The sequence below is a fragment of the Dama dama genome, chromosome 12, assembly GCF_033118175.1.
Source record: "Dama dama isolate Ldn47 chromosome 12, ASM3311817v1, whole genome shotgun sequence".
In the NCBI taxonomy this organism is placed as follows: domain Eukaryota; kingdom Metazoa; phylum Chordata; class Mammalia; order Artiodactyla; family Cervidae; genus Dama; species Dama dama.
In genome coordinates this window covers 17,878,061-17,904,877 of record NC_083692.1, presented here as the reverse complement: position 1 = coordinate 17,904,877, position 26,817 = coordinate 17,878,061, and the positions used below count along the sequence as shown (strand labels likewise).

The window sequence follows — 26,817 nt, the reverse complement described above, 5'->3', positions numbered from 1 at the left end:
CTACTCCCCTTTGAGAGTTGAGGAAAGCTGGAGGAACTCTTAACCTAAAGATAAAAGAAGCAGTATCCATAGAAATTATAGTCTGGGAAATTCATCTGCCCTAAAAATCCAACATGCGGACCTTCCACATCTGCTGAGCTGTATGAGGTAGTGCCTACGAACACGTGTGCTGGAGCCAGATGCCTGGATCAGAGCCCTAGGTCTGCTTCTTGCTGTGTAGCTTCCCCGTGCCTCTATTTCCCCATCAGGTGATAACAGCAACTTGCCATGGAATTGCGCACTGGCTAAATAACTTTAAATGTTTAAACTGCTTAGAACGGTCTAAGGTACACTGAGCAGTGAATAATCACTAGCCAGTAGTCTGGGGTTTCCACCAAATAACTCAGCCTGCTGAATTCATTCAGCAGTTATTCACTGAGCATTGTAGCGTGCACTATTGGGCTGTGTTTCCATCACCGAGCAGTGTTACCAGTCTCTGTTCTCGTGGAGCTTGCATTCTCCTGGAGCAAAAATAGTCTAGCCCAACATAAAGATTGCAATGCTTTTTTAAGACAGTAGTGGGCCAATGGGAACAGCTGTGTTTCAAAACCACTCACTCTTTTCTGGTGAAAGTAATTTTCCTTGTGGTGTCATGGGATGGAGATCTTAGCCAATCAAAGCATTATGCCTTAGCCGCAGGGATTAGTTGAGGCCGGGATACATCCCCTCAGCACCGGAGAGGCTTTTGCACTGAGGCTCCTAATGGTTAGAACCTGTGAGCAAAGAGCCGTGGGGCAGAGGACTTGGCCTGAGAATAAGCCACTGCAGTTGAGGGTGGAGCCAAGAGTGGAGGGAAACCGAGTCCAGATGGTGTTGAGAATGGACTGTAGGTCTGTCCTGTTCTCCACTTTTCAGGCAGGCAGCCAACACATTCTCTTTTACTGCTCATTACTGAGGAAGTCCTGAGTTTACTTCAGTCCTGAGAAAGTTGATGCTTAAGCAGAAAGCTGGACGCTGTTCTGAGCCTCTGCTCTTCTTCTGAGCATGTCTTCATCTCCTGCCTCGTCCCCAGGTGTAAACCACTACCACCACCCCGACACACACACACACACACACACACACACACACACACACACTCCACCCCACTTCCCACTTCTGGCCGGCTCGCATCAGCTTCCTCCCCAGGAGACCCCCGCCCCAGGATAGTCATCAGCCTCCCCTCCACCTCCCTCCAGAGCTGGAGCGCCTCCCTCATGCTCACCTAGACCCTCCCATCCCCCAAACTCTTCCACCCAAGCCTCACCTTGGAGCGTCTGGCTGGATCCCCAGCCTCAGTTTTGCCCGGAGGGCAGGGCTGAGGGAGCCACGGCCACCTCCGGAGTCACACAAGCTCACAGCCTAAAAGCCTGCCTCCCTTTCCATCACCTGACCTATCCCGGGGTCTTCCTGCAACTTGGGGACATTGGAGCTCTCCTGCCTCCAAGTCCTCGTAGAAGCTACATCCTAAGGGCAGACCAGGGGAACCCAAACCTCCACTTCCTTTGGGAAAACATTCATCTCCCTTCTCCAAGAGTCTCAGGAATTTGCTGTCTAAGCTGCTTCATCATACCTTGACTACGACCTTTCCTGTGCTGACCTCTAACCCCTCTCGTGTTAACTTTCACTCTATCATCCTCTTTGACTGACTGGGGTCTTGATTGGCTTGGGCTGCCATAATGAAATTCCATGGACTGGGTGGTTCAAGCAATGGAAATCTATTTCTCAGCCTGGAGGCAGCGAAGTCGGGGCCAAGGGCCAGCAGATCCAGGGTTTGGTGAGAGCCACCTTCCTGATTTCTTGCTATGTCCTTATACAGCAGAGAAAGTGAGCGAGCTCTGGCCTCTTCTTCTTCTTAGAAGGACACTGATTCCATCATGAGACCTCCCCTCTACCCCACTTCCAAGACCTCATCTAAATGTAACTACCTCTCAAACCTACCTCCAAGTACCATCAAACTGGGGATTAGGGCTCCAAAATATGAACTCTGGGGGGATACAAACATCTGGTCCTCAGCAACTGGACTGTAAACTTGGGGACTGTTCAAGGAACACTGAATGAAGAATCAGTGGTTGAATACATAAATTATTATTTGTATTTATTTACTTATTGACTGTGCTGAGAGCTGTGTGGGATCTTAGTTCCCTAACCAGGGATCCCCACCGGGGATCAAACCCAGGCCCACTGCACTGGGAGCACAGAGTCTTAACCGCTGGACCACCAGGCAAGTCCAAAATACATGAATTATTGGATGGATGGTGAAATGAGTGAGTGAATGACTAAATGAATAGACTAATGAGGAGAGGCAGTGGTAGGACTGGATCAAAAAACTCCTACAGAGAGGGTGGGGCTTGGGCCCAGGGTGGGGAGAAGCAGAGAAAGGAGACTCGCAAGAGGATGGGTAGCTACCACGGCAGGTTAGTGGGAAGGAGACACGCCAGGCTTGGGCCTGGACTCGTTTACAGAGCCCGTTTATTAGTTTTTCAAACTTTTTTTGTTTGTTTCTCATCTAAGTGTCGTTTGTCAAGAACACTGTGCCTCTCGCTTTGCCCTGGCCAGTCTGGACAGCTGGGGGCTCCGCTCTCACGCATCGCTCCCCGAGATGTGAGGAGGGCAGCTGGCCGCAGCATCGTCACGCCCTGGGAGGTCCGGGGGTCTCGGGGCACCTGCCAGAGCCTTTCAGCCCGGACTCCCAGTCCTCTCCAGCTCAGAGCCGGGGAGGGAGGTGCTGTATCTCCTCCCCTTCACCATCTTCCCCGTCTTGCCTGATTCCACAGTGGCGCTGCCAGAACCTACAGGACGCGAGTCCACACAACTCGAGAGCCACAGGCCATCTGCGTGGATTTGCAGCTTCCAATGCAGAGCCGAAGTTTGTCTGGAGTGGACTGTGGCTCTGGAGAAAAGGCCTGGGGGGTGCACGTCCGCCAGGAGCGGGGTGCAGCCGGGAAGCAGATGGCTCATCGCTGCGCCGGCCCCTCAGGCCCACCTTGGGGAGCTCGGTTCTTTCCCTGCAGAGGTGTGATGGGCGTGGCTGCGCTCAGACGTGGGAGCCCCAGCTCAGGGCCCCGTCCTCTGTCTCTCCTTCCCGCACCGTTCTCCTTCTCTGGCATCCCCAAGGGATGTCTCTCTTTCCCGTCTCCTCTGTGCCTCTCCCTGCCTCTGGCTCTCTTTATCTCTGCGCAGCGCCACCCCCGCCCGCCCCAGTCTCTCTCATCACAGTCTTCTTTCACGGCCTGCCTTACCCCGTGTCTTGCTCTCAGACAGTCTCTGACTCCATGTCTGCCCTCAGCCTCTGCTTGGCCCTCCCGCCCCCTTCCTGGCTGCCTCCCAAGGCCCCAGTGCCCCTACCCTCCCTGCTCGGACCAGTCTGCCAGTCAGCGCGGGCGCCTGGAGTGAGGGACAGGAAGAGCAGGCCGGGGGCAGACTGCGGCCCCTGTTCCATGAAGGAAAGCGATTTGAAGCCAGGGAGGCCTGGGCAGGCTGAGGCCAAGAATTTCTCACTTACCCGCAGGGCTGGATATTTAGTCTGAGTTGGGGAGGGCAGGTGGCAACCGGCCTGGAGCTCCCCGGGGGCCTGCAAGCGCAGCTTGGCTGCGGCCCCTCCCCAGCTCGGGGTCCCCTTTAGGGTGACATCTCCCTCTGCCTCCTGGCCCAGACCCCCCCCCCCCCACTCCTGCAGCAGTGAGAGGTGGCCCAGACAGGTGCCAGGGTCACTGTCCCCCACCCAGGACACAGAGCCAGGTGAGGGGCAGGCAGGATCAGATGGGGTGGGCTTGGTGTCCCTCAGTGCTCTCCCAAGATCTGGGAGCAACACGTCCCTCTCAACCCCGGCAGGGCCTCAGACAGTCTCCAAAGGCCAACGTGCTTTTCCTTTGGCTTGTGTGCCGTCTAAATACTTTATCCAATTGCTATGGCTCCACCTCCAGCTGCCTTATTTTCCTGTATGGGGCCGTCCACAGCCCTCTGAGCTCTCAGGCAGGACCTTGGGACCACTGGGGGCACATTCCAGAGACTGCTCGTGAGCTCCCACCCTGACGTTAAAAACTCACATACTGGCTGAGAATGCTACGTGGTTTGGTGGGAGCTGGAGGGACATGTTGAAAACTATCCCCAAATAGGCTGCTGTCGCTCCCAGGAGACCAGGATGGTTAGAGGGCAATTTCACAAACACTCCTACAGGACATGAATGAGGGTGCCGCCAGAATACAGCTGGGGCCCGTCCCCCCTGCCGGCACTCTCCAAGCCTCTGCTCAGGGCACTGAGCGACTTCACTTTCTCTTTTTCAGGGGTGTCCTGTCATCCCTGGGCCGGCACTGAGGGGCATCGCCATGGTGCCGTATCAGGAGGCACAGTCCCTGGAGGCCTGGCATTTAGTGAGATGGCCGAGCCCTTGGTTCTGGGCCCTTTATGAACTGGGTGCCTATTTTGTGCCCATGCTGCACTAGGCAGTGGGTGGGAGAGGTGAGCAACCCAGACAGAGTGCCTAGGCTCAGGGAGGAACCAGACGGGCGGAGAGGCCCGAGGTGGTGGGCACGAAGGGCCTGGGGTGGGTCACCGCAGCGGTCTCTGGCTTCAGTTGCTGCACCCACGACATGGGGGCAACATGGAGCTGTTTTGAGGCGTCACTGAGATCATCAGTACATGGTGACTGGTTGTGATAACAAACCACTAGTAAGGAGCAGGCAGCTAGCGGGGTTAACAGTGGCAGATGGGGCGGGAGCCCAGCGTGTGCTGTTGGTGCCCTGCCCGCGTGTCCTCGGGGCCCCGTGTCACCCCAGGACCCCCGTCAGCACCGGTCCCCAGCTGCCTGCATGGAGGTCAGCGAAGTGCCTTCCCTCAGTCTCTATGTGCCATGTGCTAAGTTTTTCAGTCGTGTCTGACTCTTTGCGACTCCATAGCCAGTAGCCCACCAGGTGTCAGACTCTCTGCAACCCCATGGCCTGTAGCCCATGAGGTTCCACTGTCCATGGCATTCTCCAGGCAAGAACACTGGAGTGGGTTGCCATGTCCCCCTCTAGGGGACCTTCCAGACTCAAGGATCGAACCTATGTCTCTTATGTCTCCTGCATTGGCAGGAGGGTTCTTTACCACCTGGGAAGCCCCTCAGTCCCTGTGGGCAGCCCCTAACCCCCAGCTGTGGTGAGGGCTACAAACACCTCCGTCTCCCAAGCTCCCGGCACGCTGGGCCACTCCCTTCCCACCTCCTGTGGCCTCTTGCTTGACCTCCCATCCCCACTCGCTCGGCCTCTCTCTCTTCTCAGTCTCCCTCCCCCACTCCTGGGAAGATCGTGAAGAATTCCACTTTCACATAAACCCTTGTTGCGGGGCCTACATCTGGGGAAGCAGGGTGAAGTAAACACCCAAGTGCCAAGTAAACATTAGGAGGTGTCCCCTGCACTGAGGGAGCCAGTCTTCCTGCAGAGCCTCCCTCTGGCCCAAGGGGGTCCTCCGGAGTTCCTAAGGATCAGTCCCAGTAGCCTTCTGACTCTGCGGAGATCTCTGCTCCCTCAATTTGAGCTCGGCAAAGGCCATGGGAAGTGTGCCTGTAGCTCTTAGCCCTCAGTTCAGGAAACCGTCTGAGCTGCCAACTTCAGGAGTATCTGTGTCCACTCCCAGGGCCCTGCACAGGGTGCCAAAAGATGGCTAAAATTCATATTTTATTATTGTCACCTTTCTCTCCTGGGAACTCCAAATGGGTAAGCTGAAGTTAGATCTTGTTTATTTTTTTAGTGTTTATTTTTTTTTATTTATTTGGGTGAACCAGGTCTTAGCTGAGGCCCACAGGATCGTCTGTCTTCATTGTGGCATGCAGGATCTTTAGTTGTGGCATGTGGGATCTAGTTCAACAGCTGAAACCCAGGGATGGAACCGAGGCCCCCTTGCCTGGGGAGCACTGAACCTTAGCCACTAGACCACCAGGGAAGTCCTGCTGAAGTTAAATATCTTTATTGTCCCTCTGCTCACATCCCATCAGAGGAGAAACGGCAGACCTACATGCAGTGCTGGCAGGGGCGGATCCAGATGCTGGTCTGGATTATTTTTCTGGACGTTGTGATGTTTGTGGTATTTGCTAGCTTCTTAACACTTTGTGACTTGTGATTTTTTTTTCTTAGTCTCAGTAAATATTCTCCTTCGTACCTAATTTTTTATTGTTTTTCTTAAAGCAATCTCCTCAAATTTTACAAGCCGCGACAACAGAAAATCGGAACGCGCTCTGACCATCTGTCGTGTGGAAGAATGCCTGCCAGACAGGCTCCTGGCCCCATCCATCTCAACCCTTGTTCCTCCACCTGCAGACTTCTGGGGCAGGATGTGATAAGGTTCTGCCTCCGCACCTGTCACTGTGTCAGGTGAGTCCTCACAGTGTGTGATGGGAATATTCTAGAAAAGCCATTTCTTTCTTCTATTTGGTCACACTGAGCGGCATACGGTATCTTAGTTCCTTGACCAGGGATCAAATTTGCGCCACCTAGAGAGTCTTAACCACCGGCCTGCAGGACAAGTTCTCCCAAGAAAGCCATTTCTAACCAAACTGGCTAGCAATAAATACACTACGTGATACAAATGCATTACACATGACCCAAATGGATATTTTCACAGCATAACCAATGAGTATATGAAAGTGAACCCAACTGGACGTATCCCCAACTCAAACTCCTTTAGTCACACCTCCAAATGCCACAGCCACGTTCCCTCACCTGATGTGAAGGGGGATGTGACAAATGAGAAACTGGGGTGGAGACAATGGTCTAAACCTACTACAGTATAAAAACCTTACTTTCCAAGTGTTATAAAATTTATGACCTTGAAAAGTTACATAATCTTGGAAGGGACTCATACAAGTTAGAGGCCCTAAGTATAAGCCTCATTAGCTTCTCAGGACATCTGGCCTTGGTGGCCAGACTCTCGTAACATTGTAAGATCTGTGGGTTTTAGCCCCACCCTGAGTGTGTGTGTGTGTGTGTGTGTGTGTGTGTGTAAGGAGCGTGGCTTGCTGTTGTTCTGGGCTCTCCTATCTTTGCTGCCTCTCGTGTGTGTGTGTGTGTGTGTGTGTGTGTGTGTGTGTGTGTAAGGAGCCTGGCTTGCTGTTGTTCTGGGCTCTCCTATCTTTGCTGCCTCTCGTGTGTGTGTGTGTGTGTGTAAGGAGCGTGGCTTGCTGTTGTTCTGGGCTCTCCTATCTTTGCTGCCTCTCGTGTGTGTGTGTGTGTGTGTGTGTGTGTGTGTGTGTGTAAGGAGCGTGGCTTGCTGTTGTTCTGGGCTCTCCTATCTTTGCTGCCTCTCGTGTGTGTGTGTGTGTGTGTGTGTGTGTGTGTGTGTGTAAGGAGCGTGGCTTGCTGTTGTTCTGGGCTCTCCTATCTTTGCTGCCTCTCAACCCCAAATCCTCCAGGCAAAGTTGAGGCCTGTGGTCAGGGCTCACAGTGAATTTGACTCCTGAGTTTGGACGTCATAGCAGGAGACATCAATATTAGTAAGTCCACTTAAACCTCTTCTTTTGCATTACTTCATTTACCTCAGTTTTTAAAATGAATCTTTACTGGAGTACAGTTGTTTTACAGTGCTGTTAGTTTCTGTTGAACAGCAAAATGAATCAGCTATACACCTCCTTCATTTTTTAAACCAAACCTTCTTCTGAAAAATATTCCACGCTTGTTTTTGCTGACTAGAAAGACCAAGGGACTTAGCCATCCTCAGGCTAGGCCCCAAAAGGACTGCCACCCTTCTCATCCCACTCAGCGTCCCTGTCTTTCAAACCCGCCCGTGTCAGAGAATGTGAGGATTCATGAAAATTCTTGAAAAGCACTAGCACAGCCTGACACATATTAAGTGAGGTGTCAACATCATCGTTATTATTAACAACGGTAAAACAGATATCCACAGCTATCTTTGGTTTTATTGTAGATTTGAATTCGGAAGATCTGGGTTCAAATTCTGACCTTGCCACTTCTACTCTGGATAAACTGATCAATCTCTCTTAACTTGAAAAGACAGATTCTAACAAACACACGGTGCACCCCACAGAGGGAGCGTGAACCTCAAGTGAGATAAAGGTTGTGAACACTATTTTGTGAATCACAGAACCTGCTACAAATGCTGGCACTGCCATTCCTGCCTTCCAGCCTCTCTCTCTCGGGGGGTTTTGGTGCTAGTTGAACCCCCTGCCTGCACCACGCCTGCCCCTTGGGATGACCTCATCCCTGCCACTGGCCTAGCAGGGTGAGCCGAGCCTGGTCAGACCCCACTTACCATGGCTGCAGAACCGCTGTCCTCGGGCCTCCAGCCTGGTCAGGTGGGCCTCCTCAGACAGCTCAGCAGCTGGAAGAGGCCTGAGGCCTGTCATATGCAAAACAGAGGCCTACCAGGGCGAGCTGGATTTCAGTGAGGCCCTCAACTCTCCAGTCAAGTGATGGGCCTGGCGCCTACCCCGGAGCTTTGGAGTTTAATGGGACTCCTGGTCCTCGGGCCGTGGCCAGCTCCTGCTCTGTAGCTCCTCTTCCACTCCCCACTAGGGGCCAGGAGCCCAGGCAACTCCCGGAAGAAACTCCTGCAGCTGGTTTGGGTCTGGAGGTGGAAGAGTGCCACCTGCCCTGCAGGCAGAGGTGGAGAGTGAAGTTTCCAAGGTCAGCAGAAGCCTGAGAAGGCCCAGAACTGGGGGAAGCGGAGCACTGGCTGGAGAAGACCTACCAGATGGGCTCTCCGTGGCCCCAGAAGTCAGAGGCCCGCACCCTCTGTCTCTGGTTTGAAGGCTGAACAGAACACTCTGCATTTGACTGTCCTGCCCCCAAACTTCACTTTCATTGACCTTGTGTGATGTAAGGCGTCAGGGCCCGCTTGACACCTTAGACTCATCACTGGACATGTACCCTTGGTGAGTCGTTTTTCTGCACATCAGTTTCCTCATCTCTAAAATGGGAATGGTAACTGGTTTTACCTTATAGACCGAGGTGAAGATTAAATGAGTTAATACAGGCAGTGCTTAGGCATAGCAGGCAGGGCTAGGCATAGTGTTAGATGCTGGCTATTATTTTTTTTATAAGTTTTGAGATTGCTCCCCTAGATGCTCCAGCATTTTCTCTTGGGATGTTTCTGTCACTTAAAATGGATTGGGATTTCAGGGCAAGTACCAGAGAAACTGAAATCCCTTCTAGTGAGATTCTGAGGCTGCTGGGACTGGCTGCTAGCACTGGCTCATTTCTCCTTGTCTGCCACCTCCAGTCCTAGCTGCTGGTCCCACTGCTCTGGTTCCCAGGCTGTCATCCATGGCTGCTAGCCGGAGAAGTATTTAATACCTCGTTAGCACCTCCCCACGGCTCGCTGTGGGCACTAATCACTTGTTCCTTCTGGAGTGACTCTCAACTACCTTTGAAAACTGTCCATGTGATGCCCAGAGACTTCCCCAGCTGGTCCTAATTCCTGCCCTGGGTTGCTCCATCTACCCTGAGAGGAAGACAGCTAACTGGTTAGATTTTGGTGATACACAGGCACATTAAAAACAAAAAAAAGTCAGACCCTTCTGCGCACCTGAAGCAAAACCTTCCAGCAGCTTTCCCCAGAGCGCTCCTGTCTTCTCCACTGCCCCACACCTGCAGAGCTGCAACCTCGGCCCTGCCACCCGTGGTTTGGTACAGAAATGGCGAGAAGGCAGGGGCCCAAATCTGAAGCAGATGTTTGGGTCGAGGAGCGAGGCTGGGGTGGAGACAATAGGAAGGATGTGGACCCCGCGAGAACTGCCTGCTGCCCTGACCTACTGCCAAGGCTGAGAAAAATAGAACGACTGTTCCTGGTTAAATACCCAGCGTCTATTGGTGCCAGACTTTCCTGGGCCTCAATCCTCAGAGTCTCTGGCTTTGCTTCCAGAGTTCTCCATAACTTTGTGCCAACCACTCTCTTGGCCCCCTTTTCCCACCACGCCAAGCCCCTGAGCCCAGCCTGACCCCCCAAAAGTCAAGACTGGAGTTTGGCTTTTTTTTTTTTTCATCTTCCCATGGTTGGATGACAATTTTTGGAGCCCAAACTCAAGATACGACCTGACAAGAGTTTCGTGCTGCTTCCGGGTGAGAGAGGCCGTCTGGAAGTCACAGCTTGGATGCTAAAACAATAGAACTTTCAAGGTGGAGGGGGAATCTCATTAGGAATTGTTGAAACCAGGCCTTTATGGAGCAGGCAAATGCACGGCTGAGGTATCCACGCCCACCTCTGGCCATCTCCAAGAGAGGCACATGTAATCCTGCCAGGATCCAGTAACATTTGTCTACCCTGACTGGGATAGCGAGGATCAGACCTGGAAGGGAACACCTAAGGGTCTTTCCGCAGCTTTGACCTGTTGAGGAGACATGGGCTGGCATCATCAGGACAAAGTGTCAGGGAAATACCTCTGGGGAAAGGAGCTGAAATTTTTCCTCAAGGCAACAGCCCATCTAGCTGTGATTCAGCCCAGAAGCTTGGGGGATCCACTTTAAGAGCCACCCAAACCCCAGAAAGAACTAAGCATCAGCTGCAGCTCACTACAAAGAGATGACCAAGGACTCCAATGTCCTGGGTTTGATAAGCATCCAGGGAAATCAGAATGAAGCCATGTTTCCATCTTTTGTGGCCACAGCCAACTCCATGGCTACTCATGAAGCCTCTGGGTTCCTGGAAAATAACAACTGTCTTTCCTCTGCCACCCGCTAGTTATTCTGACCATAGCAGGAACCATTTGATTGCTGTTAGTGTTGGAGATACATCCTTCTTCCCATTCACTCAAGATTTTAATTTCATTCACTGATCTGCAGGCCAGCCCCGTGCTGCCAAAATCAACACCTCTGGTCTACTTTGTCTGGGAGAGTAAGTTAAAGGGGAGCCAGTCCCAAGATGACGGACTTCCCTTTCCTAGCCTTTCCCTGAAACTGCTCAGGTGTGATGGCTTGTTTATGGCACAATGAGGGGCTTGCTCCTTCGCTCTGTTTGGAATCCATGTTGCAAGGGTACTTGCTTTTTGAAAAGCAACAGGGAGATGAACTTCCCTCCCTTTGGGTATGTGTAAAGAGCTCAACAAATTTCACTTGCAGCTGTTACTCGACACTTAAAGTAAGACCTCCAAGCATAAGCAGAAATATCCCCCCTCCCCACTTAAACAGGAACGACAGAAACTATGGGAGTGGGTGGTGATGGTTTTGGGCACTTAAGCCTCGAGGGAAGGAAACTTTAAGAAAAATGAATTGTTTATATGTCTGTCTCCCCCACGAGACTGTGAGCTGTTCAGAAGTAATGATCACATTCTATTCTGTGTGTCCCTAGCTCCCTGCCCAGTGCCTGATCCACAGATGTTTACTGAAATGCAGAGATGCAAAGAACTGAAGGGAAAAGCAAAGCTATAAAACCAGGGAAGGAACAGAAACATCAGATTTGTTTTTGATAGTGGTGGCAAAGGAGGTACATTTATAGGAAATGAAGTGACAATTTAAGTGTAGAATTAGACCCAGGATTTATGAGAACTAGCACAAAATGACAACACACATAATCTTCCTCTCACACAATAACACAACATTTTGTTTTCAACATAACATGAAAATCATCAAAGGCTCTCCAGCTGGCTTTCAGATACTGCTATCCCTGACTCTGTCCCAAGACATTCTTCTATGGGCAAATAGAAAAATGTCTTGGCAACTCTTTGGAGTGGGAGTTCTGAGTAGAGAGCGAGCATTGTTGTTCCATCAAAAGATGAGAAGATTCAGAAACTTCTCTGTGTGCAAATCCATAATGCAGATGACATGGCAGTGGTTGAAACAGTGACCTCAGGTCAGGTTGAAACCTGACCTAAAGGTACAGGATCCCTCACCCGGCAGAAGATACTGTGCTTAGAGTCCCAATAGAATCTGTCTTGTTTGAGGTGTGTGTCTCCCTTTAACTCTGGCATTCTTGAAAATGTTTGCTTCCTCTGCAAGATAACCACCAGAGATTTGGCCTTTGCCGAACAGTGCTGTGTTTCATGTAAGGGGAGTTTAGAGACAAAAGATTTAAATGAGTCTTTTTCTGCAGACTTTGTTACCAAGAGATAAACATCAGGGTATGGTGTACCATGTCTGACCTCATTCTAACATTTCATTTGCGTGCAATCGATGGATTTTCATCCAAAGTGGGGATATTAAAATTTCAGGCTTTTCTTCTTCAGTTATAGCCTCCTGAGTGTCATGTATACTTTATGCAAGATTCCTTTAAACTTGGAAGTCACTTCATTCAAGTCATTAGTTGGTATTCTATGGAACTTTCAAACACAAAAGATTTTAAAGCTACTGCCAATAGCTGAATCTCAGAAGTTCTGCTGAATCAATAGGGTCTTCTCCTCAGAAATCCCAAATCCTCAGACAACTGGCAAGTAAACAAAGTACAAAGTGTTCATCTGTCACACAGTGTCACCAAGTGTATGTGAGACACGATCAGTGAACACAGACAGGTGGCTTGGTGACTGGGTTGTTTCTCAGTCTAAGCTAACCTTAGTGTAAGCTCGACACAAACCCGCCACATGGAAAGAGTTTGGGCTTTGATATGAAACAGACCCATGTTCAAACACTGCTCTGCCACTTACTAAGGAACCCTGGCAGCTACTTGTCTTCTCTGAGCCTCAGCTGCTTCGCGTAGCATGGAGAAAACAACTCACCTCGCAGGGTTGTTAACATGAGACAAGATATGTTAAAGCTCCAAGTGTCAGGGAGAGCTCAAAAAATGGACGCTGCCTTCATGATTCAGTCATCAGTGAGTTAAAGAAAGCCAAAGGGATTAGGTCGCCTACCACAGAACGTGGTTTGAGATGCAGTCCTCTCAGATACTTCCTTTGGCCTTTGGAGGTTCATATGAAGGAGAGATAGGAGGTCTCTTGTGACCTGGGGTCTTCGTCCCACAGGTGTGTGGACTAGGTGTCCTGAACACCCATTCTCTCTGGCCTGCCTGGACATGGCAAGGTGGGACAAGAGCCCCACCCTATACTAGTCATCCACTTTAGCATCCCCTGCTGCCCCCAGATCCGTATCACCTCCTAGTCTGGCAATTACAAGGGCCCTGAGCTGTAATCAAATCTGAAGAATTGATGCTTTTGAACTATGGTGTTGGAGAAGACTCTTGGGAGTCCCTTGGATGGCAAGGAGATTCAACCAGTCAACCCTAAAGGAAATCAATCCTGAATATCGATTGGAAGGACTGATGCTGAAGTTGAAACTCCAATACTTTGGTCAGCTGATGCAAAGAACTGACTCACTGGAAAAGACCCTGATGCTGGGAAAGATTGAAGACAGAAGGAAAAGGGGACAATAGCAGATGAGATGGTTGGATGGCATCACCAACTCAATGGACATGAGTTTGAGCAAGCTCTGGGAGTTGGTGATGGACAGGGAAGCTTGGCGTGCTACAGTCCATGGGGTCGCAAAGAGTCAGACATGACTGAGCAACTGAACTGAACTGAGCTGTAATCAATATGGTATCTCACACACCTATGTAGGAAAACTTTTTTCCAAGGGCTCCAAGTTATTAGTCAATTTCCTTTAGTTAACAGCATCATTTTGCAAGTCAGAAAACTAATGTTAAAAGACTGTCTTGCCCAAAGTTGAACCATGAGAGTTAAAATCAGTTCATGGCTCTCTACTCTTTTGAGGGTTCCATTCTGCACACTTGATGCAAAAGGATTCATGGGCATCTTCTTTGAGAAAAGGCCAAATGTCAGGAGAGGCCTCTCCCACAGGGGAGGCTGGAGGCCCAGGAGCGCTGGAGTCAGAAACATAGAATACAAGTAGGTTCCCAGTGTCAGGAAGAGCCACTTGGTCTAGGACACACCATTTAGAAAAGAAATTTGTATCTTTGCCTAGCTCCTTGAGTTGTCCAAGACTGACTTCTTCCTAGAATCACCCTTAAGAGATGAAGTCCTAAGACCTTGCTCACTCAGAAAGTTGCCTAGTTGGCCAGCCAAACATAGTTTAAGGCATTCATGGCCATCAAAGACCATAAAGGCCATACTGGCCTGCTAACTGGGACTCCAAAGAAGTAGCAACCACATCCACAGGCTTCATCCTGAATAAATTATCCAATTTAGACTATCTGGGGGAAACTTTGCAGAGACTTGATGGTCTCTGAAATGGTCAAATTTCTGGAAATTTGGATGGTCAAATGTCTGAAAATGGTCAGTTTTCATTCCAATCCCAAAGAAAGGCAATGCCAAAGACTGCTCAAACTACCGCACAATTGCACTCATCTCATACGCTAGCAAAGTAATGCTCAAAACTCTCCAAGCCAGGCTTTAACAGTACATGAACCATGAACTTCCAGATATTCAAACCGGATTTAGAAAAGCCAGAGGAACCAGAGATCAAATTGCCAACATCCACTGGATCATCAAAAAAGCAAGAGAATACCAGAAAAACATCTATTTCTGCTTTATTGACTATGCCAAAGCCTTTGACTATGTGGATCACAACAAACTATGGAAAATTCTTCAAGAGATGGGAATACCAGACCATCTAACCTGCCTCCTGAGAAATCTGTATGCAGGTCAAGAAGCAATAGTTAGAACTGGACACGGAACAAGACTGGTTCCAAATCGGGAAAGGAATACGTTGAGGCTGTATATTGTCACCCTGCTTATTTAACTTATATGCAGAGTACATCATGAGAAGTGCTGGACTGGATGAAGCACAAGCTGGATTAAGATCACTGGGAGACATATCAATAACCTCAGATATAGAGATGACACCACTCTTACGGTAGAAAGCAAAGAACTAATACAGATGACATCACTCTTATGGCAGAAAGTGAAGAACTACTAAAGAACCTCTTGATGAAAGTGAAAGAGGAAAGTGAAAAAGTTGGCTTAAAATTCAACATTCAGAAAACTAAGATCATGGCATCCAGTCCCATCACTTAATGGCAAATAGATGGAGAAACAATGGAAACACTGACAGACTTGATTTTGGGGGGCTCCAAAATCACTGCAGATGGTGACTGCAGCCATGAAATTAAAAGATGCTTGCTCCTTGGAAGAAAAGTTATGACAAACCTAGACAGCATATTAAAAAGCAGAGATATTACTTTGCCAACAAAGATCTGTCTAGTCAAAGCTATGGTTTTTCCAGTTGTCATGTATGGATGTGAGAGTTGGACTATAAAGAAAGCTGAGTGCTGAAGAACTGATGCATCATATCTGGAAATTTGGATGGTCAGATGGAGTGAAAATGGGTCTTTTCCAGATGTCTTTTTCAATACTTTGGCCACCTGATGTGAAGAGCTGCCTCATTTGAAAAGACCCTGATGCTGGGAAAGATTGAAGGTGGGAGAAGGGGACGACAGAGGATGAGATGGTTGGATGGCATCATCAACTCAATAGACATAAGTTTTGAGTAAACTCCAGGAGCTGGTGATGGACAGGGAAGCCTAGCATGCTGTAGTCCATGTGGTCTGCAAAGAGTTGGACACAACTGAGCAACTGAACTGACAGTCTTTGAATATGACTGATTCATCACATTCAGCATCAGGAATCTGAGCTAGATTCTCATGAGGCAATGATGGTTTCAGATGACTTTTTAAACTAACTGGAGAAACTGACCCTAGTTAGCATCTTATCAAGGGACCACATGGGCTCATTCCCTCCCCACCCCGCCACTGTGATTTTTGGGACAGGTTCATTGAAAAGGGAATTGGTGAAAAAAGTATTCTAAAAGTCAGAAAAACAGTTACCTCCGGAAGGGTGAGGTAATTGCTCTGCAGTGCTGTAATGCACTTTCTTTCTTTCCTGGATGATGGTTGCATATGCACTTCTCTTATAATTATTTGTTAAAGTGTATATGCTGTATGCTTTTTTGGTATATATGTTCACCTCCAAATAAAAGAGGAATTATTCATTTTTAAATGAAAGTATATTACAGGATACCTGGAGCTGGTCTGTTATGCTTGAGGGTCTAAGTGAAATCAAAGCAGAGGTAAGGAGCCCTCTGGTCAAGCCACCTGGAGAACCTCCACTGTTTCTTAAGAGAAGTGTGGCTGGGCAGAGGTCTCAGAGCTCGAGCTGCTATGGCTCAGAGGTAACACTGCATGAGAAGCTGAAGGCAGTATTTTATTGTGTTAATTCAAGAACAATTCTACCAGCCTCTTGAGTCTTATGAATAACTTCATGAAGGGATGAAATCACTCAGTGATGAATGTTCATCAAAGCCACAAGAGCAGCAAGTATAAAAGATTTAAGACGGTTAAATAACCTAGAAGTGTAAAGCTAGAGGGAGAGAATTTTGTTTTGTGTGTTTAAGACATCTCATACTACTCAGGAGAGCTTGATGAGGTGGGAGTAGATTGAATGCACTCTAAAGGAGTAATTTTCAAGTTAAGATTCCAATTTGCTGAGTCTGGGAGGTGGGGGCAGAAAGGAAAAAAAAAAAAAATCTGTATTTTAAGAACAATTACAGGGGAATTCCCTAGCAGTCCAATGGTTAAGCCTTGGTGCTTTCACTGCTGGGTCTTGGGTTCAATCCCTGCTTGAGTAACTAAGATCCTGCAAGGTATGCAGCGTGGCCAAAAAGACAAAACAAGCAAAACACAACAAAAACAAAACAAAACACAATTATAAAGGGGAATTTGTTTTGATTTTCCAGAATGGGCAATGTCAAAGACAACATGCTCACTTCCCCAAGAAAGCCAGGGTCCCTAACATTTCTCCTACAAGGCCTGTATCAGAGGCCTGGTTTTCTCTGCCAAGCTTATCTATCGTTGGAAAAAGAAGTCATCCCACCTGCCACCCCAAAACTTTTGAGGAGCAGGTTTTTTTTTTTTTTTTTTTGCCACACTCAAAGCACTTGTGGGAGAGTCAAGGGTTGCGGGGACATTGAGAAATACATGTGCAATTATATGCAAATAAGACCACCCACCAAAGTGTTCTTCCCTCTGGATGGCAAGTAACTTATTTTCTTGTACTTTTTTTTTAATTTCCAAATTTTCTACATTGAGTTTCTTATGCAGTAAAACAACGAATTAACATTGAGAAGACTGATGAGAACAGACATCCTCTGTTTTTGCCAAACTGGTCTCTCCCCCTGGAGCTGAGTACAAGCACTTGTCCCAGCTGTTGGCTCTCTGTGCAAGGAGGCACCGAGGCCCTGCGGGGCACCACGGACAGCAATCCAGGAAGGGTGAGAGGGCTGGCAGGTCTGGACCAGGCCAGGGCTCCGGGAGTCCATTCTATCCCAAGCTGACTGTTTCTGAAGGGTTACTGGTGAAATGCAAAAACATTTCTACATTTTTCTTTTCCTTCCCCACCTCCAAGTTAAGCCCTGAATCATCACATACAGCAGTCACTTGCTTCTTAGTCCTTTTAAACATTCATTTATTCACTGTACAAAATATTTACACTACTGCTGCAACTGTGTGGCCCTTTGGTCTGGCCTGACAAATTTGCAGCAGGGCTTGGTCTCTGCTGGAGTTCTAGAAACACACCAACACTTTCCTTGGTGTTCACTTGGTGCCTGGTCTCCTTCACTAGCCAGGAGGTTAGCTGGCCGCCCAAGTACCTGGGCCACAAGGGCATAAATAAAAGAACTGACCAAAATAAGAAACGTGAATAGGAAACACTTCGAGTAACAGGCACTCTTTCTTCTCTCTGACATGGTGTACGTCTCCCCACACCGGCTAATTCCAAAGCAGGATTAGAAAAGAAGGTCAAAGGAAAGGGCAAAAGAGCAAAGATACTTTTGAATAGTTAGGAGAGAGAGAGAGAGAGAACACTCAAAGAATACAAAACCACAACAGTACCAATCGGTTTTGTGAAACAAAGACCCTGGGGCTAAGGACCACTGCAGGCTGCAGCTGCGCTGCCATGGTACCCAGGATGCTCTGAAACGTGCTATGACTAGAGCTCAGAAAGGACAGATCGAGCCAAGAAAATCAACTCGCGCTCCAGCATCAGTCTCTGGAGGGGCGGGGGAGCACAGGGTTTGGAAGAGGAACAACGGCCAAAGACAGCAGAGCCAGCCCACGTGCCCGAGCTGGAATCCCTCTCTGGGCCCAAAGGGCGGCATCATGCTTCCCAGGGGGATGATGAAACTTGCCTGTACATATCCCATGGGGCAGCACCTTGTCCTGGTCCCTGAGGAGAGCAGTGACCGTGTGGCGTGGAGGACCTGGGGTCGAGAGGGCCCCAATGCTGGACCCTGGACCCCAAGGGTGAGTGAGGTCAGCATTCAGCACCCATGCCAAGGACAAATGACAACTGCGAAGGAGTGAGGTCAGGCAGGAACTGTAGCAGCTCAGAAAGGCTTGTTCCTCGTGATCCCTGGGAACAGGAGGGCTCAGACGTGCTTCCAGCAGGCCAAGGCATGGCCTCAAGTCCTGCCTCATCTCTGGACTCTTTGTACTTGCTGGTTTTGGCAATAAAGATGGCTTGTTAATGTTCTCAGAGTCGAATGCCCCATTGGGAATGGTCGCTTGCAGCAAAGCCTTCTTAGAAACAGAAACTTCAGAATTCGATGAGATTCTGAGTCTTGAAAATGTCTTCATTCAAATCGTTAATGGCAAAGGTTGCTGTCATCTTCCAAGAAACAGCTGCAGGCTCTCTTCAATCACGTCATAGTGAACCTAGTGTGTCTTCCTCCCTCCTGAGGTGCCCTTGCTGGTAACTGAGGGAGTGACAGAAGTCACTGGGGCAGCGAGGCGTTTATCGTCTGACACAGCTCCTCGATGTGTGTCCCTTGTGTCCTGACCCTAAGGACCTCTGAGAAGCAATTACTGATCCCTTCTCCCTTGCCTCAGTGCTGCCAGGGAACACCAAGCAGCGAGAACCAGGGACCAGTGGCATGCTATCAAACCATCCTAATTTCTTGCTCCAAAATTTTCTTCAGTGGAAACCTAAAGAATGCCCAGCTCTCAGCAGACAGCACAAGTTGGAGGTGAGGAGCCAGGCCCAGCCACACCTCAGTGTAAAGAACAAACTCAGGGACAAGCATCAGTCGTCTTCAAGCCAGTCACATGCCAAGAAATGCCCGACAACCCTAAAGGAGAATCGCCTTCAGCACTGGCGGCTACAGCCCGGCTAGCTTTCACATTCTTAGGTCTGTCTCACAGGTTTATTATACTCAAAAAAAAAAAAAAGCTTACTAGGGAGTTCTTCTTTATGAATTAAATGATCATTTCTGCAAACGCTTGCAGGGAAAAGCTCCTTTTCCAGTTCTGACACCACAAAAAAAAAGGACCCTTTGGTACTATCAGTAACCACGTGAGCTAGTCCCGTGCCTGCACCGGCCGTCGTGCAGAGGGACAAAGCTGAAGTCTGTCTGTCGCCGTGGGCCACCTCCGGTCTGTGCTCCTCCTGGCGAGCAGACAGTCACCTGTCCCCGAGAAGGACTCACAGACTCTGGGTCAAGGGGACATGGAGGGAACCCCTGCGGAGCATCAGCAGAGGAGGCTGAGCGAGGCGAGGACCCCAGCGCTCCCAGAAAGGCCGAGCCTCCGTGTCGCAAAGCGGCTGAGGCAGCTCCCGCCTCTGAGCTCCTCTGAGAACCAAGGGCGAGCGCAGCGGGCCCCCACCCTCCTCCTGTGACTGAGCCACTTGCTCAGGCTAGGGACCTGCCAGAGGGGCCCGTGGGGGGAAGGCGGGAAGGGAGGGGGCGAGGGAAGGAGGAGGCTGGGAGGTGACCGACTCCTCCACACGCTGGGGGGGCACGCGGCAGCTTCTGGCTGATGGTTCTGTGTCTGTCGGGGTCAGCGGTCGCGTCTGTGGCGCGCGCCGCCTGGAGGCTCCGGGAAGCCACGGGAGCCAAGCAGACGGCAGGGAGAGCGGTCAGAACATGCCGAAGCCCTCGCAGCCCTCGCTGATGGCCAGCTGCAGCATCCTGTGCACCTCTTCGTAGGAGTCATACGTAGGGAGGCACAGCTGGTTGAAACTGCAAGGCCGAGGGGAGGGCAGTGATTAACTCACACAAGCAGACCATGCCGGCGAGGGCTGCAAAGATAACCCTCTGTGACAGCCTGCGCCGGGCCGTCGGATACCCACCACGTGTGTGCAGTTGGGAGCGTGCTGTGGGTCGGGGCCGCGATAATCTGGAAGGAGGGACAGAGGGCAGCAAAGCCTCCGGGTGGCAGCTGAGAGGAGCCTGTGGTGAACTGCAGCAGCCGAGCCAACTCTTCCTGTGTCAGACTGGAAACCACGGTCCAAAACCACCTCATGACCTGTGGGGAGAGCACGAGGCTGGGGTCACACCCAGGTGTGGCTGCGGATTTGACCCCTGGGGGAAGGAACGGGGTGCTCTGAAGTAGGAGGAGGGGGCCCCGGTGACTTGCACGCAGGTAGGAATGTCTAGAATCAACAACCTCTTTAAGAGGGAGTGATGTGGACACACAGCCTGGAGGGCAGTCCCTGACTGCTCAGTTCTCTCTCTCTGTCTTTTCAACATTATTGCTTCTGGACACAGCATCAATAGCCCTTAAGGACAAGGGTTCCCGTATGTCTGGATGACCACCTGCCTTTCCCCGCCATGTATCGCTTTTTCCCAGTTGACATATCTGCTTCTCAGCTTTTTCTTTCTGAAGCTTTTTCTGTATAATATGGTACAAATTCAACTGAAAGGATTTTGGCCCACTTACCTTTTCTCTGAAATGCCACGAGCCACCAATGACCACTGCGTGGGCTTTGAAGTCAGACACACTGATGTCCCCAGTCCCACACATCAGCAGCTGGAGAAGACAGTCAGGTGTTTACTGGGACAGTCAGAGGGGTGAAGTCCCATCATAAGGTCAAAATATGTTAACATGCAAAATATGGAATACAGAAACATCAATAAAAAGATGTATGGTGACGTCATAATCCAAGAATACTACTTTAGGAAAATCAATTATAATATGTCAATGGTTTCTAACCAATGCAGTAAAACTTACAGGGCTTTAATATACATATATAGATAGATAGATGCCTATAGCCTTACCCCAGACCTAGTGAATCAGAATCTCTAGGGACAGGTTACAAGCTTCTGTACTTTGAGAAAAAGTTTCCCAGGTGTTTCTGATGGGCACCCCTCATGAAGAATCACTGCTTTATGTATCATTTTGATGAAACAAAGGGCAAAAAGGGAACCAAGTGTTTACTGACTGCTCTGGATGTGGCCTGGGAATACCAGGGGGGAAAGCAGGCCCCTCCCCTTCGATGAAGACCCCAGCCCCATTTACTAATTTGTTAGGTGGCCTTTCCTTTTCCCCAAATCCACCCTTCTTTTGTAGACTGAACTTTTACTACTGTCCCTTCAGCTCCACCTCTACTTGATCAGATAAATGAAAAAGAATGCCAAAAAATGAGAACATTAATGACATCAGAGGCCTAAACATTTTGTTGATGCCCTAATTTGGTTCAGGATCCAGCAAGTTACTTAGCAGACTATGAGTACTCATCCAATAGCTGTAAAGGCAGTCCTAATCAAGAGACAAGAGAAGCCCAAATGAAGTGTGAGAAGCTTGGTGCCTTCAAAAAGAACTTGCTAATGAGTAACTAAGAGCAGGACGGGGAGCAATCCTGAGAGACTGTGCCTTCCTCCTATGCACTTTACCAATTGTTAACGAACGTTTTGCTTCAGGATAAAATCCACCAGTAGCTGTTTCTCAGCCCGGAAAATGCTGGCACTAGGTGACAGGTCTGCCGGAAACTTCGGGCTGAGGGATGGAGACTGCATTATTTGGATTTTATACCTAAAGGTACAAAACGTGCTGAAAATTATGTAAGATGTTGATTCTTGTTCTCAAAGCCAGTTCAGTTAGTAAGAATAAAAATGGTGCAAGACTACCTGAAACTCCTGATTCCCTTTTTTTGGGGTGGAGGGGGAAGGGGCATACTTCATGGCATGTGGGATCTTAGATCCCCAACCAGGGATCAAATCCATGCTGCCTGCATTGGGAGCGCAGAGTCGTTAACCACTAGACCACCAAGGAAGTCGGCTGTCTCCCCATTTTTGAAGAAGAACTTCCTCACTGTAGGAAACAGCTTAGGGAAACTTTAATAAAGGCTATGGGACGTTAAAGCTAATAACTTGCATTATATGTATCATGTGTGAGCAGTGGGTAAAAACAAACTGGTTTTACTTTTTGCCTACACCCGAAGTTCATGGAACTTCAGTCTGCTCATTATAGCAAGGTATTTACCATCTTACAGTGCATTCCGGTTGTCACAGGATCTAAAGGAAGAATATATTAACTCTGTAGTGTTGTCAACCAAAGCTATGACAGGCCTCACATCCTTTGGATTGTCTCCTTCACTAGAATGTGGCTCCATGAGCCCCCCAGTTCCTCAAAAGCACTTGCCATATAGGAGGCACTCGATATGAATAGTCTCTGAACAAATAAATGCTTCTAACCCCTTAAATCAACTTAAAAGGTCATAGGATTTATAAAGACTGTACAAGATACCAACATTCTTTACCACTCAACCAGTATAATATTTGATGAGTAAATAGTCATTATTACTATTCATCAATAATTATTCCACATTCAAATTTTTTTAAAAGCTGGAGAAAGGGTCCATGACTGGAAGAGCAACAAAAGTGAAACCAACTCTGAAAGGGCTTTCTTACCGCATCTCATAACAGAAGGTGCAAGAAGCTGGTTCCTGTGGGCATAATAAAATAGCAAGCCAGGGACAGGGAGTTCCAATTGTAAGCACTTACCTCAAGCTCATTCTCATCAAAAATAGCCAAGAGGTTTTCAGGGACTAACTCATTCAGGCCTGAAACAAAATATCCAAGTTAAAGCTATATCCACACCATGTGATACAGGTATTTACACCTCAAAGCCAAGAGTCAACAGAATCCCACCTTTTAGGAAATGTTCCACCTCCTCTTTCACTTGGCTGGCCAGTCGATACTGGGCCAGCAAATTTAAATAGAAGATCTTATTCGCGTTGGTGACAGGGGTTTGAGCTCCACCTGTCATAAGTTCTACAACCTGAAAGAAGCAAAAGACAGAGAGAGCGTGTGGATGGGAGTTTAAAAGACGACAGCTACCCAGCATGTCCCACAAACAGCACATTATTGAACTGCACCACGGTCACACGTTCCTGCTCAGCATTCAGGTTTTCAACACACTTGGTTTTACTCAGTAACTAAACTTCAGGGTTCCTACCACTATTGCTGTATTCTACTCACTACTGTTTCTGAAGCGGGTCTCTCAGGGAGTCTTCTCTGACCTGGTCAAATAGTGGCGATGCAACAGGAAGATATGTATGTGTCCTTGTTAACAACATTTTAACACTCCTCTGATCCAAAATTAAACCATTACTGACCTCTTCTCTTAAACCCCTGAGACAATTGAGACTCTATAAAGCCAGATAAGTAGTAAAGAAGCATAATCTCAGAAATTCCAAGACATGCACAGATGTTCCCCTACATTCTTCTATTTCTAACGTGAGGCAATAGAAAAAGCCATGGCTTGATACTTAGAGACTAACTTGCTATGGGGTTTCAGTCACTTAGCTATTTGGATTCCCGGTTTTTCCATCTGCGAAGAAAAGGCTGAACTGTATGATTTTCAAATAGAACGGGCACCCTCCTCCAATAAGCAACTCCTAAGGAAGCCACCTTCCCTGGTGGCTCAGACGGTAAAGCATCTGCCTACAATGCGGTAGACCCAGGTTCAATTCCTGGGTCGGGAAGATCTGGAGCAGGAAATAGCAACCCACTCCAGTATTCTTGCCTGGAAAATCCCATGGACGGAGAAACCTGGTAGGCTATATAGTCCATGGGGTCGTAAAGAATCAGACACGACTGAGTCAACTTCACTCACTTTAAGGGAGCTTTGAGGAAGCCCTGAAACAGTTTAAAGCCACCCTGGGAAACCTGTGCACAATGAGCAAGGTTGTCTTCACAGGTGAATGAAGGCCTCCATTTAGTTACAGGATCAGATTTTAAGGTCCTGACCACGGCATGGGAGGGACAGAACTTTGGTCCAGAGCAAAGATTCTCAATAGATTTAAACATGTAAGACTTTTTCTGTTATTGTGCACAGTTCTGATTATTTTTATTTTATGTGTGTAAGCACTTCTAACTATTAGCCTAAGGAGTAAGTGACTAAGATTTAGTATTCATATCAAATCCAATTAAAATCAGTACTCCCCTAGGCCTGCAGACCCTAATTCAGTCTTCTATTGACTCGAGACGCCTTGCAGTGCTGGGTCAAGAAAACGGGCTCCACCCACACAGGTGTGAAGGCCAGCGGCCAAGACCCGCACAGGGCTCACAAGGGTATCTGATTATCAGTTCAGTGCTATTAGTGATCACAAACTTTCAGTCATTGCTATTTTGCTTTCAATTATTTCTAACTGCAACTTCAGGTTTGTCATGATCATTTGATATTATTTAAACTCAGAATGCAAACAAAATCACATGTGCATCAGAAATACTTTTGGCCATTTTCTAATAAAAACCTTAAAAATAAATAGGCAGTGTTAAAATGGGAGTCAACTACCTCCCTGCCCCTAATGTTGAGACAGACACTGTCATCCCTTCCAAAACTGCCTGTGCAGTGACACTTCACTATCACTTCGTTCTTTTTCTACTGGAAAGGAGGGACTCATGGGATGGATGGTATATGTCTCCGGTTCCATTTAAACAGGCCAAGGCCATACAACGTGGGATACAGTGCCCCAAAGCTACACTGTCCAATACGGCTGTCACTAGTCACAGGTAGTTAATTTAGAAATTCAGGTATTTGGTCATACCAGACACATTTTGGATGTTCAAAAGTTTAAATATAGAACACTTCCATCATTGCGAAAGGTCCACTAGACAGCCCTGATGCAGAGAAGGCTGGGAAATGGGACCCACAGGCTTCAGTTCTCTGTCTCACCTTATCCAATTGACCTGATTTATTGTATTTCTCTTCTGCAAAGACCAGCTCCATCTCACTCATGTCATTGTTGAGGATGAAACAAACTTTAGATTTGTAGAATTCTGGGTCATCTGTTTCAAAATACTGAGGAGACAGAAAGACACAGAACACAGCATGACCACTCTCACCCAGAAATAAAATTTGTAACTGCTTGGAACTACTTACCCCTTCAAACCTCAAGAACAATAAACAGAGGGTGGAGAGATTCCAGAGTTAATGGCCAGGGGACTTAGCAGAAAACACATACCTAAGACCTTACCTTGTAATGCATACGTAGTCCTATGATTTGGGCCAAGAAAGAACGGGTAAAGCGAGCTCGGACCAACTGCTTGTAGGCTCCTCCTAGAGAGGACTCATAGAGACACTTGCCCACCAGGCGCCCTGCAAACTCATACATCTTTAGGCGCAGATGAGTGGGGCGATTAGGGTTGGGATGCACCTGTCAAAGAGAGAGATTAAACGGTTGTGGGTCGTTTTTCTTAAAGCCTAGTTCTGGAAAGATTCTCCCTCCACAACTCTATCCCAAGGGAGCAAAAATTTCAGTGTTAGGATCAAGGAGCCCATTCAAATGGCACTGTTTGGTAGCCACCACTGAGTAATTCAAAATGACTGGAGGATAAAGGAGAAAGATGGACTTATAATAAACTAAAAAATCTTCTATTGATTTTGTGGTCCCTGGCTACAAACAGAAGTCAATCAGTGGATGATATAATGCCTCTTTCCTAAACCAGAACCTTTTTCAGCCAGAGTCTACTTCCCTACCCCCCTAGTCAAAGACCTTGAACAGAGTTCAATTGCTTCAGGGATGTTCTGAAAAAAGTGGCTTAATTATTAAAATACTAAGGAGTAGAACAACCACTGCACTATAATGCTTTTTATTCATCTGTCTGCATTTTCTCTTAGAGATGAAATAAGGAAGGCAAAGAGGAGGGAGGTAATCTGATTAGTTCAAATTCTTACTAGTCTCTCCATCATAACACAATTCACATTTTGCTCCCACCCCCGGGGAAGTCACAGACTCACTAATGCTTGGTTGGTGTCACTGAATCGGGTGAAGAGCTGATTGGTGGTGTCAAATAGTGCTTTGCAGATTAACTCAAACCATTCCCGACGAGGCCCTCCCCAGTCCAGAGCTGGAAAGGATAATAAAAACAAAAAGTGACACTGGCTTGTCACCTTTTATCATTTTTGTTCACTTATTCATCATTTCATACTCTCTGATCCTTCCTCCCTCCATTCCACCACCTTGGTGTCCCACATTCCAACCCACCTTAACTGTGGACATTTTTTTTTTTTAATCCCACCTCATTCTGTAGGATTAAAGGTATTTCAATCACTAAGCTGATGCCCTCTAGTGTGGGAACACAGATCAGAGATCCCAGGAACTGATGCTTCTCTTGGTACTACAAAGGTTACTCTGCCCTTCTACTTCAAACTCCTAAAAGCTCACCCTCCAAATCCTTGTCCGTCTGTGCTCTACAAGCTCAACCAAGCCATCTAGTCAGTAAACACCACCCTTTTGGTCTTGACTCATGACTTCTTTTTCCCAAGGAAAAAGAAGCTGGAACAGGGGTGGCAAGCATGTGTAGGAGGGTTGTTTTCAGTTTCTGTGGATGTAGTGTAAGGAGATAGGGAGGAGTGGGAAGGAGAGTTAAAAAAGATGAGTGGGAGATTTCAAAACTGACCTTCTTCATCCTGAAAAACCACTTCAAAGTTCTTGCTCCAATCTGAGATGGAAAAATTCCGAGTGGCTTTCAGAGACTGAAAAGCAGTAAAAGAAAAGAAATTGTCAGAACACTGGCCAGTACCTCTTGGGTGTTTAAGACAAAAACACAAGAACATTACCACTGTCCATTTAATAGTCACAAGTATTTGGAGGCAATATATTACTCAAAAATAAGCTTTAATAATACCATCTTAAATTTAAAATGCACGTAT

The 26,817-nt window shown here is 48.1% G+C and overlaps 1 protein-coding gene across 10 annotated transcripts in view; it reads right to left on the bottom strand.

Moving 5' to 3' along the window:
• Positions 1–11,460: 11,460 nt before the first annotated feature.
• The window catches only part of AREL1 (apoptosis resistant E3 ubiquitin protein ligase 1), a 51,431-nt gene continuing 36,074 nt past the window's right edge, over positions 11,461–26,817 (bottom strand). For all 10 annotated transcript variants that reach the window (XM_061156626.1, XM_061156625.1, XM_061156624.1 and 7 more), the window contains 9 exons: positions 26,565–26,640; positions 25,903–26,012; positions 25,139–25,318; positions 24,838–24,963; positions 22,809–22,938; positions 22,662–22,720; positions 20,599–20,688; positions 20,009–20,184; positions 11,461–19,898 (listed from right to left, as the gene is read on the bottom strand). In XM_061156626.1, coding sequence (XP_061012609.1) covers positions 19,796–19,898; positions 20,009–20,184; positions 20,599–20,688; positions 22,662–22,720; positions 22,809–22,938; positions 24,838–24,963; positions 25,139–25,318; positions 25,903–26,012; positions 26,565–26,640 — 1,050 coding nt within the window. In that variant the 3' untranslated portion in view covers positions 11,461–19,795. The remainder of the gene's footprint in view (positions 19,899–20,008; positions 20,185–20,598; positions 20,689–22,661; positions 22,721–22,808; positions 22,939–24,837; positions 24,964–25,138; positions 25,319–25,902; positions 26,013–26,564; positions 26,641–26,817) is intronic.